At 36.9% G+C, this 13,258-nt stretch overlaps 2 protein-coding genes across 2 annotated transcripts in view; one reads left to right on the forward strand and one right to left on the reverse strand.

The window, feature by feature from the left end:
- Positions 1–1,368: 1,368 nt before the first annotated feature.
- Positions 1,369–3,905, reverse strand: LOC125231140 (40S ribosomal protein S26). Its single transcript, XM_048136500.1, has 3 exons — positions 3,793–3,905; positions 3,415–3,592; positions 1,369–1,569 (listed from the first exon to the last, which is right to left on the reverse strand). The coding sequence occupies exons 1-3, from the start codon at positions 3,793–3,795 to the stop codon at positions 1,403–1,405; spliced, it is 348 nt and encodes a 115-aa protein (XP_047992457.1). The 5' UTR covers positions 3,796–3,905; the 3' UTR covers positions 1,369–1,402.
- Positions 3,906–4,088: 183 nt separating this feature from the next.
- The window catches only part of LOC125231116, a 39,317-nt gene continuing 30,147 nt past the window's right edge, over positions 4,089–13,258 (forward strand). The window contains exon 1 of the mRNA XM_048136470.1: positions 4,089–4,599. Within this exon, the coding sequence (XP_047992427.1) occupies positions 4,419–4,599 (181 nt within the window). The 5' untranslated portion in view covers positions 4,089–4,418. The remainder of the gene's footprint in view (positions 4,600–13,258) is intronic.

Raw genomic sequence — 13,258 nt, forward strand, 5'->3', positions numbered from 1 at the left:
ACCTTCTGAATAGTTGAACGATCGTGTGTATCTTTTATGAACTTGAATATAATTTTATTGCTCATTGTGTTGTTTTTATTTCTCCTACGTATCCTCCAATTTCAAAAGACGAAACAAGAAGTAAAACCTTTGCTGGCGCCATCTACAAAAGTCAATTATCCTATTGAATAGCAGTAGGCAAGCTATAGGTACCTAATCAACAGTATTATATACAAATACACATTATAAATAAATATGTATTGTCACAGAATATATAACATCCTCGTGGCGCCCAATGTACTTTCTAAAGTACAATGGTTTCAATGGAATTTTAACTTTCATGTAAACTAATAAAACATAATTTCTTTTGTTTGTAAATTTTTTCGAACAAATGAAATTGAATTCAATCTCAAGTATAATAAGAATCAAAATTCCCTAGCAAAAATTTTGTATGGTGGGCGCTACGAAGATAGTACAAGTAGTATTGTGCCCAAAAGTTCCTACAAAGTTGACTAGAACCCTGCGACGACTTCGCAAAGAGTGGGCAATGTAAGCGTAAATGGGACCAGTAGACATTCGACTATTGGCCCGTTGCAGAACATCTTCATCAAGAGGGTATAATGGCCAACAGTAGTCCATCACATCACCGGCGCCGGCGATGATGGAGTTGTAGCAAAAAATTAAAAAGTGGCAACATTATAATGTTGTCCTTGCCAATCTATGCGAGAAAACGGGACGACACTTTAAATGTTGCCACCATTTATACTGCATTTTATCAGCAAGAGTGCTAGCAATAAGTAATTTCATTTACGTATGAATGATGATTTTAAATCATAGATATTTAATAAATGGATAGGATTGATGTTTTTCAGCTAGTATTTTGTTTGTGTTAGTGTGGTGAAAAATGTTGTTTCACTCGGTAGCAAAGGGTAGCAAAGTTTGTTTAATCTTTGTAACTTGACAACCTCGCAACGCTCATGATTCCACTTTTAGAACCACTTGCTACGCTCGCAGTTCAATATTGGTCCAATAAATTGCTCTGATACTTAGAATAAGATGAATATTGTAAATTGTTGACCATTTAAGTATGTACTTATAAGCCTATTTGAATAAAAAAAAAATCTTTCGCTTGCCTGGTATCAATATACTGGCACGTGCGGTTAAACAACTTTACCCCCTTGTAAAACAAATAACTATACTCTGTCAAACAAGTCTGTCAGTAAATAAGAACAAAGAAAACTATAGGTATCCTTTTCTCTAGCACCCTAAAGAAAAGGATGCATATAGTTTTCTTTGTTCTTATTTACTGACAGACTTGTTTGACAGAGTATATTTAGCGAGAATTGGTAGGTGTAAGCGGTAAAACCAGGATAAAAAAAGAAAAAACCATAGATTTACATTTTTTTAATTAAAAGTAAACTCCCTACTTCCGCTGCGCATTCTGCGGGCGGGACATATCACGCGGGAAGTTGCTCTTGGGGGGCGTGCGGATGCGACGGTCCTTCTTGGACCTGTTACGCACCACCTTGCTGTGGATTGCGCATGACACGCAGTAGTGGAGCTTCGCGTACAGCTTGGGCAGCTGGAATGCTGGAAAAGAAAGAAAAAGCTATTATAGCACTAAATAAATAGTGCCTTATAACCACATAACAGGTTCTATTATTGAGCAATTCTCAAATAGTGTACAATATCTGGGCAACCGAGCTTCGCTCGGTTCTGTTTCGTATCCTTGACATGTGTCGCCATCTAGTTCAAAAATGAATAGTACCTACATCGAGCGAAAGAATTCTCAGCCTTAACAACACAACTACTCCCCACACGAGATGGCGCGCATTTCGCCACAAAAACTCAAATAGTGTATTTTCTATTCGTTTTAGCCTTGACCTGTGTCACCATCTAGTGTTTGCAATAAATAGTACTTACATCGACCGAAAGAATTCTGTCTTAACAGTACAACTACTGCACACGAGATGGCGCGCGAAGAAAAACGCATGAAAACTCGAAAATTCGCGTTTTCCGGGACTTAAGGATAAGTTAGACCGATTTTTCACCCCCAAAAACCCCCACATAACAAATTTCTGCGAAATCGTTAGAGCGGTTCCCGAGATCGTCAGTGTAAATAAATATATATATAAATAAATAAATAAATATACAAGAATTGCTCGTTTAAAAGTATAAGATTTCTTCTTCTTCAATATTGATAGGCTGGTAAAAGATGATAAATATGAGCTGGTATGAACAAGACTTTGAATAGACAACTAATACATATATATTGTTATGCAGTTGAGACTATAACAAGGCACAATTTTTAACCCCTGACGAAAAAACGACAGGGTGTTATAAGTTTGATGTGTCTGTCTGTTTGTCTATCTGTGTGTGCCTGTATGTCTGCTCCCGAACAGATGAACCAATTTAGATTTATTTTTTTTGTTTGAAAGCTGAATTAGTCGGGAGTGTTCTTTGCAATGTTTCATGAAAATCAGTCCACTATGTGGGTTTTTTTTTACATCATACATACAATCACGCCTGTATCCCATAAAGGGGTAGGCAGAACACATGAAACTACTAAAGCTTCAGTGCCACTCTTGGCAAATAAGGGGTTGAAAGAAAACGAAACTGTGACATTGCAGTGACAGGTTGCCAGCCTATCGCCTACGCCACAATTTAACCCATATCCCATAGTCGCCTTCTACGACACCCACGGGAAGAAGGGGGGGGGGGGGTTACAAAATTTTAATTTTGTGGTTAGGTTAGTATTGGTTTATCTCCATCTGTCACACATGAATATTTTTATTTATTTGTGCCAACTCTTGTGAATTGGTGGCTGCTGTATAAGCATTGCTGGTAGGGAATTTGTTAAAAGCCTCTAAATTTATAAGCATTCAGATAATAATGTTCTCGGGACATCCCGGTTTCAGAAATCATTATGGCTAATTGTTGTGTTGTGTGTGCTGTTGAGGCTGCACGCAACCATGAAATTGGTTAAATAATGATTAAAAATTGAAACATCCCTCTTTCTGGTTTCAAATTTTAGTAACAATAACTTTCAAAGTTCTACATGGAACTCAAATATTGCCATCTTCTCAGGTTGGACATACAGCTTACCTATTTTAAGCTAAATTGACATGAAATTCCGCACCAGTTTCCATAGGAGGTTCAGATTTAGAAACAGTGACGAGGTCCTTTTAGAGGTAAATAATTAAATACACTGTTTGATTTCATTTCTATGTGACATAACTGGCATGTTCTGTTAAAATTAAGTAGTCTCGTGAGTTGTGCCGACAATACGTCAGACATATGAATTTCGTATGAAACATGGTAAAATAGAACCCTAACCAAGCAATGTTATCAGGTGAGTTAACAACTCTTTCAGCAATATTATACCGGCGTTAACACTCCCATCAAATACAACATGAAAATATGAGCTTAACTTACAGTTGTATACTGAGGCTTCGTTAATATCCCTGACGGCAGCCGCTTCCACGATATTCCTGATCACGAACTTTTTGATAGCCTTATCCTTAGGCACGCAACGCGCGCAGTTGGTGCATCGCACAGCCTTCACGTGGCCGCGGCCGTGCTTGGCTCGTCCTCCATTACGGCGTTTGCGAGTCTGCAAAAATTGAACAAGAAATACCAAAATGAAGCCACATGTTCTATCGATACGATAGGTGACGCGTGTATGACATTTCTCACTGAAATCCTTGAGATAACTTGTAAACCGTTATTGTCAATCACTCTCTTTAAGATTTAGGTATATTAAAATAATTTGCACTTATTGGAAACTAATTTTAGAAATAAATTTTTACACACCATGATTATAACCTCTGTTTCGGTAAACGAAGAACGACGGAAAAGAAAGAGGTTATAGACAAGAACCACTTCCGACCATTGACAACCATTCAAAATGTTGCCACTTGAATAAAATCATTGCTTTGAATTTCAATACCTTGCACGTGATTGTTTATAATATTAAAAGTACAATTTATTTGACTAATCAAATCATATTTATTTATTTTTGTTGTAATAAATAAATTAAATATTTCTAGAAGTGCATTCTTTTCTTTGTTTATTTTTCATAAAGTAGACCATATCCGTTGTTCATGATTCATTCAATTTCATTTCATTCACCATCATTGAAAAAAATCTAGTTCTGTTCTGTCACGAAATTGTATTTATTTAATTTTAGCCAATGTGTTACATTATTTTTGTTGCTTTATAATAGTAGATTTATAATTAAATTTCAATTGTTTAGCGTTTATTAACTGTGCTGGTTATATAATAACGATAAACATGTTCGATGTGTGTTTGTAATCGGCCACATAGTTTACTTCGTCGCAGCACGATTGTCCCAGACTGGCCATTCGTGGTATTTTCACGGTGTTCCGTGTCCCGCGATGTGGTTTAGATAGTGAATAATAAAGTGGTACGCGTGTGAAATGTCCCAACATGGATGCCCAGAGAGACTGTCGAATAGATCGAAGGGTTTCCCGGATGAGGGGGCTGGGCAGGCCACGATGGAAGTGCTGGTGGAGACCCTGACGGGCACCGCGTTCGAGATGACGGTGTCGCCCTCCGACACTATCTTCGCGATCAAGTCGAAGATCTTCAGGGTGGAGGGTGAGTTACACAACTGTCGTTACATATTTCGTGTATGGTTATACGTCATTCATCAACAAAGGAGGCGAGTTTTTGCGCAGTTATTCAACTAATTCGCTTGCCACTTGATCAAATATTGCTAGAGAACGAACTGGACTATGCCCTGAATACCTAAATCTTAGAGATAAAGCAGTCAAGTGGCTGAGGGAAACAAAACAAAAGCATAACTAGCAACACAAACATCCATAGTCAACTGGTTATCTTAGTCTGGCTTGAAACATTGTAGCACAATTATTTAGTGGACAATTGACATACTAACTCAGTTTAAATGCTTGTGAAAACACATGAACAATGCAATAAAACCAAAGCAAATAAGTTGTAAAGTAAAAATGTTTTTCACAACTGGTTTCTTCTATTTATAACTATTGTACGGAGATTGTTTATGTTTTGAGCAAACATTTCCACATACATTTGATAGCTTAGATATTATATGCAACAGAAAAATAAGTTAAACAATAAAGAGAAGAATGTTGAAAGGTCTTCATGATTTTATAGTCATAACAAATGGCAATAAATTTTATCACAATGTCATTTCTTTTAAACATTATATTAAAATGTTGTAATAAATCAGTATTGTGAGATTGATAACAGGAAAACGCACAATTTTTTAGCAGTAAACCCACAATCATATTGACCTTGAATTCAAATGTGGATGTACAATTCAAGGTCTTCTATTTAAGAGCTTCACAGAGCATATCACACATTGCTAATTTATATTTTTACCTGTTGTCATTACTTTGAAAAGACCTTGAATTTTTTAGTGATTATGGTACACCTAGGGACTTTAATTGTTGAGCCATTTAAGTGTTAAACTAAATTTGAAATTAAATTCTCTATTAAGTGCCTAGGCACTTCTAAAGTGAAGTGAGCTCTAAATTGCCAATCAATTGATTTCTTATACAAATCTATCAGACATTTTAGACAATCCTTCTAAGCTGATTTTGAACTGAACGAAGTGAGAAGTCATTTATAAATATCATAAATTATGTGGGTTTGACATAGTCTGTTTAATTGCTTTTTTCAAAGTAGTGACACTGTTACGATGGACATGCTTATCTTTATCACAGTTTGCCATATCTTGAGCTAAAAATAGGTGGACCAACAATTTGTTACACCAATTTTAGTTCTTTACATTCAGTTACAGCGCAGTCAATATATAATTTACTAAGAAGTAGCACTCTAAATGTCTTTTATGTATTTATATGAGTTCTCTATTTTGTTTTCAAACATATTTTCCTAACATTTAATCAATAATCACATCTGAACAACAGTATTAAAGTTATTTTCACCACACCAACTGTTAAAGGCTTATTTTGCTATTCGAAAACAGATAGCAAAATTGCATTTTATCCACAAGAGTGCAAAGTAATTTCATACAAATTTTAACTTGATGTCTTAAGCTGGCTGGTAGAATTTACCTATAAATGATGATTTTGAATCATAAATATTGAATAAATTGATGGATTTGATTTAATTTGATGTTTTACAGTCAGTATTTTGTCCATGTTGGTGTGGTGAAAAATTTTGTGTTTCACTTGGTGGCAAAGTTTGTTTAACCTTCGTGCCTTGAAACCCTTGCAACGCTCAAGATTCCACTTTTTGAATCTTTCGCTTGCTCGGGTATCAATATTGGCACGTGCGGTTAAACAACTACTTTGCCCCTTGTAAAACAAATAACTATTATACCATAGTTAGACTTTTATAATGTGTGTTTCAGCTCATGATTTTGATGAAGAAACTTATGTAGGTAATCTATTGCAGTAAGAATGCTCAATACTTACCTTAAATTTCACATAAATGGAAATTAAACCAAAAATGTCATGCAAAAGTTTATGTTACATATATATTATATTATGTATTTTTTGTATCTAAATTATATTAATTCAAGAGTAATGTGATTAGATGATGACAATGCATCACTATGTATGGTGCTCATGATCATGACATTCGACCCTACCATACATTATAGTACCATATTTGGACAGCCATATCATCTTCAACCATGAGCCAAATTTGACTAAGTAGTTTAGATCAAGGCTCTAAACTTGAGACTACAATTGTTAAATTTTACCCTATTAATTTTTTTACTTAATTATGACCAAAGAGGATCGAGTATTATAGAGAGTTACTGTCGAAGTAAAATGTGTAACCACACTAACCACAGTGCATAGACTGCCATCTCTTGAGACAGGCTTAAAACTTTTGAACCTCAGTTTTGACAATTTGGCCCATATTCTTAGCTTGATGTGTTAAAATGTCAAATATTAATATTAGCGCCATCTAGCCGAGCGTACCCCAAAGGTGTAACGCCATCTAGGCCACCATACCTTTTTCTGTATGGTACTGAGGTACGTTTTTGTCTTAGACTTTATCTGTCTATATGGAGTTAAATATGTCTTTGTTATGACACAGTATAATAAAGAGTACTATCGTACAGTATGGCCACTACCGCTCCCCGCTGAAAGTGCCGCCCACCCCCTCTCGGTTACCTCACAGTTACCGCATGTCAAAAACGCGAACAGTCGACCTGTCATATCTCACTCACACAAGCATGGTACGCGTTCACCTACACGAGCTTAGAATGTGTGCTAGGATCGCGCTTCTTTCATATATTTGACCGCCAGTGACCGAGATGTGGTTATGACTAATTCATTATAGGTTTTATTCCACATTAGTTACAACTATGCGTAAATACCCCATTCATTAAATATGGAGCATCATTCAATTCATTTAATTACTTAATGAATAATGCACAGTAATGTGTAATTAATAGGTCAGAATGTATATCAATTAAGGTGTCAGCTATGCTATGTACTTTGTACTCCTACAAAATTATTATTATTTTAATTCATCATCCTCCTTGCAATATCCCGGCATTTGCCACGGCTCATGAGAGCCAGGGTCCGCTTTAATGTATCCATACTAATATTATAAATGGGAAAGTGTGTGTGTCTGTTTGTTTGTCCGTCTTTCACGGCAAAACGGAGCGACGAGTTGACGTGATTTTTTAAGTGAAGATAGTTAAAGGGATGGAGAGTGACATAGGCTACTTTTTGTCTCTTTCTAACGCGAGCGAAGCCGGGGGGAAATAGCTAGTAGTGTAATAAATGCAAGAGCAACTGAAACAGTCTACATGTGAAATATAATATGACAGTTTTTAATAACCATAACATAAAATACAACCATAGAGTGGTTACTAAAAACTGTGTAATATTCAAAATGAATACAAAAACTTAATTAACACTTAAAGTCAAGACGCGTTAATAAATACCTTCACGGCACTTACGATATTAGAATGAAAAGGGAAGCCTATTATGGAATAAAAAGTCATCAAATCAAATACAAAATAATAATAATATTTTGATTGAATGTTTTTTATTGAAGCCTTCAAATTGCCAATTTCATTGTCCCGTCTGGGTGCACCTTAAATCTACGATGTAATAATAATTTTAATATCGATAAGAACGACACTGGCCAAACTGAGGCAACATTCGTTCACACTTACTTGTCAATTTGGTCCGTAGGATTATGGATTTTACTTTAGCAATTAGAGATGGGCCGAATACGGACTTTGCCGGATATGAATATTCGGCCGAATATTCGGTTCGGCTCATACCGAATCGAACATTCGGCCGAATATTCGGTTGCGACGTATTTTCAAAGCTGATGTTAAGTTTATCACATGTTTAACTATGGCTCTTAACGTTCCTAATCTGAACTATTATTTATTTCGTCGATAACTATAATATAACATTGGTATTTTTTTCTTTAGCGACAGTTTTTTGTCCTTTTTTGCAAAATAGTTGTATATATTATTTTAATTTATTTATATATTTATCTCTTTTGGCAGTTCCTTAGAACGCTGAAATAGGAATGTCATTATCCGATGTATTACGATACAACTTACGGTGTTTGTTTACTTTGTTTATTAGGTAAATATTCGGCAATCGAACCGAACTATTCGGCCGATTACGAACATTGATAAACTTGCCGAATACCGAATATTTACCGAATATTCGGCCCATCTCTAGTAGCAATCTATTATTTAAGCTCATGGTGACATTTATTTGTGGCACCGTCTAGACATGATCGTGTTAACATACAATTCGAGTCCAAATCGAACTTCGTCACCTATTCGCCCGACTGATAAGATCTAGTTGTATCATTCAATTGGCATTGTAGACATACCTATTAAATACCTAGACGTTCGGCCATGTAGTAATCTTGTTATTTACTATATTTTTTGCTCCACATAGAATTTGGTTCAACCCAACGCATCGCTTCAGTTCTAATTACTTCAAATTACTGTGGTTGTCGAATTTCTAACCTTGGTTAGTCCATAATTTTATGGACAAAATAAAAAAAATGTCGACAAAAAGTGAATACGTAAAACAGAGGTTACACCTCCTTTGGCCGAAAACGTCAAACCGCCCACAGGTAAATGCGTCCGCTACTTCGATAGTAAGAAAATTCGCCGTATGGCATAAAGCCTAGGAAGGTCATGGGCTTCACGCCTTAGCCTTTTTTGCAAGTTCCTGAAATACCAATTTTAGCGACATACTTTTAAAAGCAATTAGAAATAGTGTCGCTAATTGACATGTTTTCCAAGTTATACCTGTCTCCATAATCGCGCCCTCATCTTTATAAGACCTAACTTTATCAGCCAGAAATAAGTACCTTGAAGTTTTATATTTAGTATTTGGTACCTATTTTGATTTTCTTCGTTGACCTGATATAGCCGACGTGAAAAGGGAGAAGATATTGACACAATAACAATTAGTTGAGCAAGATACAAAGTTACAATTGTTACAAGCCATACAAGTGCAGTGTTTCCATGACAACCCATATGATTTGACAGTTCGCGCACTTGTAATACAAGGCTTGTACCTTTCGACAAACGGGCCCCTGGTCATCCGTAACATCAGCCGCATTCGGTCAGTCGCTTCAAAACTTTTCCTCGCGCGGGTACTTACTCCGTAGCACCATTACTTCTGCTACCGACTATACCTATTTAGAACTTCAGTAAACATGTCAACGCTTCAAAAATATTAGTTCCACCACATTGTTTATACATATAAGACGGTCGTTAAACCGAATATATCGATCGCTCCCATTCCGCTAATGTCTAAAACTCTCGTAATTTAGACCGCGTACCAAATCTACTTTTAGTTTGAGTTCAGGGCCGTTCGGATCTTTAGGTTTTTTTTGGTGATGTGTTCCGGTATTTCACAGTTCGTCAAATTCTTTTATATTGCGACCTGGGATCGTTCAAGGTGCACTATAAAGAACTACATTAGTGAAAAACGATTGCTACCTGTTCATAAGAATAGAGTAGGAAGCTGTGTGGTTTGGTTTTTAGTTTTTGTTCAACACGTCTTGTTCAGATTATGAGACGGAATGGAGATGGGAAAGCTCTTAAAAAGTCCCAGGCCAATTTTTTAGATTTCGAAACTTTTGTTTATTTCTATGACAGTTCAAGACTCGAATATACTTTGTACTTGTACAAGTACGCCGGGACTTACGAGGAGTAATATCCATTTTGAAATCGTCCCCACTGTGTCCAGAAAGATGTGAACAATTACAAAATTCTTTCCATGTGGGGAGCGCCTACGAGAGAAAGTCTTCTAAAACCTTTTTAAGTGTTCAAATGTTGTGAAATGGCTGCATTCGGTCATATTGAAAATTCTAACCATTACTATAAATAGATTTTGTACCTAATCACAATGTCATTCAAAACTTCATAAACCCAGCTCCATTTTCCATTTGCCAAGCCATAACGAAGAAAACGATAAATCTTGGACAATAGCTAGTTGGCAAAACTTCAAAGCGGTGTAAATCTCTAAAGCCCGACCGGGAAAAAATGGCTTACTCTCTATTTATAACATTTATATACCTACCATATGACAGGATCTTAGTGTTTGCGTGTAAAGGTCATTCGCCTCGCCGCGTTTACATAATAGTCTGTAGTCCTCAGGACTTGTACCTAATATAGTCTACTACGCGAGCCACCTGGGCCAACCAAAGAGCAGAGCATAATAGTAAGAATGTCTATTCCAGAACATACTATCTGCGGCCAATATCGGTCAGTAGGAGCACAGCTTATAATAAAGAATACTATCGTACAGTGTACCCACTTCCGCTTCCTTCTGAAAGTGCCGCCCACTTGCTCTCGGTTACCTCACAGTTACCGATTCTCAAAAACGTGACCAGTCGACCTGTCCTGTGTGTCGATTTTTCCATATCTCACTCATACAAGCATGGTAAGCGTTCACCTACACGAGCTTATTTGGACTGTGTGCGTAGGACCGCGCCTCTTTCATATATTTGATCGCCATAGGAGTCCTATACGCAGTGGATGGGTCCTTTCAGTATTTGGGTTGTGGACGGAAACTAGCACAATTGCCCTACGATATGTACCTTATGATGCTCCTACACTGGCTGTTAGAAATGTTATATAACAGCCCAGTGTGGGAGCACCATTACATTTGGAACCCTACTCCGTACCCCAGGAACCTCAGGGCCCTCAGGGGCCCATTTCTCAAAACTGGAAGTTACAAGTTACAAGCGGATATCTCTTTCCAACTTGTCTTATTAGACATTTACAACCACAAATTGTAACTTGTAGCTTCGAGAAATGGTCCCCTGGTATTAGGTCAACTAGATACTAGATGTGTGACAAGGCCGTGCAATCAGGGCAAGGATTGCTCGGAAACGTAAAATGTGTGTCTCCATGTAAACGGACATGTTACGATTACGATGTTTATCTTTTATTTGTTTCTCCTCACGAGTGTTCTAGCTACATGATTTATTTTACGAAATTTCGAGACTGAGGCGTAGGGTTAGACCCGGCGTCCCCGGCGTAGCTTTATTTGACGTCCATAAGCGCATTGTAATTGTATCTTTATCATTACGGTTATCCTAAACACATATGCATCTGCAGAAATACCTAAATACCTATACATAAAAATCTTGGGATTAAATTTTAAATAATTGATCAAGGAGTTGGTCGCAGCTATTAATTAGCGCGATTTTGATAGCACAGATTTCTTGCCTTTGACGCAAAAACGACGGGACGGGGTGTTATAAGTTTGACGTGTCTGTCTGTCTGCTTGTGTATGTGTCTGTCTGTGGCATCGTAGCTCCCGAACAGATGAACCGATTTAGATTTACTATTTTTGTTAGAAAGCTGAATTAGTCGGGAGTGTTCTTAGCCATGTTTCATGAAAATCGGTCCACTATGTCACGGTCAAGACTTTTTCAAATTTTTAATTTTGTGGTTAGGTTAGGTTATCTGTGGAAGTATTACTTTAAATTTCAAAGACATTTCACGTCTATGATAATACTTCCACACTGCTATCAAAATCACTATACATAGAGTTAGTTTGGGTTGGGTCCGACTCCATCATAATCTTCTTCTTTAGTCAATACTGAGGATTGTGACATCATATTCTGTTGAAGACTAGGTCGCTCCATAGGCGTCTCGATCATCATAAAGGCTTCATATTACGTCTAGTTCATAATACGTCAGTGTTGTCTATGAATTAACCATAAAAACCTACTAATAAACACCTCACCACTGAACCTAAACTCCACACAACAAAGTTCACTTTATATAGTGAACATTGTAAGCAGGCATTAAGTTATATAAATCATGCATTTCTGCGGTTACTCGTGACGCGCTTGGGTACGCGTACGCGCTAAACCGATTTGATAGGAATTGTGTAAAACGTTTTACGGCATTCAATACACGTGTACTTTAATAGTCTTAACTAAAGAAGACCTTATATCTACGCCACAAGGCTTACATGTTTCAAGAACAGTGTGGTCGTATTTCTCTAGAATTATGTCACTAACGTGGTTAGAATAGGCTGGTTTAAATGTTACTTCCTAGTTTTACCGATATTTGAAAGGATTTTCCTCTTGATTTGTAACGCGTGAATGGTCGCTCACATGTAGCATATGACAATGCATGCTTAGGAAGGTTCCACGCCAAGGTTTGTTTGTAGATTTTCGGAATATTTCCTTTCATATGTCATGTCGGACATCTTGTGTTTAACGTCGTATTGAGCAGAGAAAAATATAAAAAAATAAGCATATAATTTGTTCTATCCTTGCAAGACACAAGATAAATTGACTATTGGTCTATACCATCACTATTATTGAGTCACCATCTTCAATACCAAACCAAGAAACGGGGGATCCAGTGCGGCCAAAGTTCGCAAATTGTGGTCATCTTTCTCTTTTCCTCTGCTCAAGGTGTAATTAGAGTGACAGAGAAAATTGCGAAAATTGTGGTTCACTCTAGGCCTTCAGTTTTATACGGGACAACGGGACAATATATGTTCCCAAAGGGTTTTTGTTTGTAGACGTCCAGTCAACCAAATTTGCCACTGTAGAACATTTTCACAGTACGTCACAAATATACTCACAAATGAATTATATGACAAATAGCACGGTGTCAATAAGACAGTGTTCTAGAGTTGCCTAGGATTCAAATTGGTTGACCGTACAACAACAAGTACTGGTTGTTGGTTTGTTTCGTCATTCTTTCTACGATTCTCTACGATTTAGCCATTCTTTCTTTGGCTGAATTAATAAACGTTGAATGTTGATAAATTGT

Source organism: Leguminivora glycinivorella, chromosome 11 (assembly GCF_023078275.1).
Source record: "Leguminivora glycinivorella isolate SPB_JAAS2020 chromosome 11, LegGlyc_1.1, whole genome shotgun sequence".
Taxonomy (NCBI): domain Eukaryota; kingdom Metazoa; phylum Arthropoda; class Insecta; order Lepidoptera; family Tortricidae; genus Leguminivora; species Leguminivora glycinivorella.

Coding starts and splice junctions, on each gene's coding strand:
- LOC125231140 (XM_048136500.1), bottom strand. Junction 1,570..3,414: donor CGAAGCCTCAGTATACAACT/GTAAGTTAAGCT, acceptor TTTCTTTTCCAG/CATTCCAGCTGCCCAAGCTG.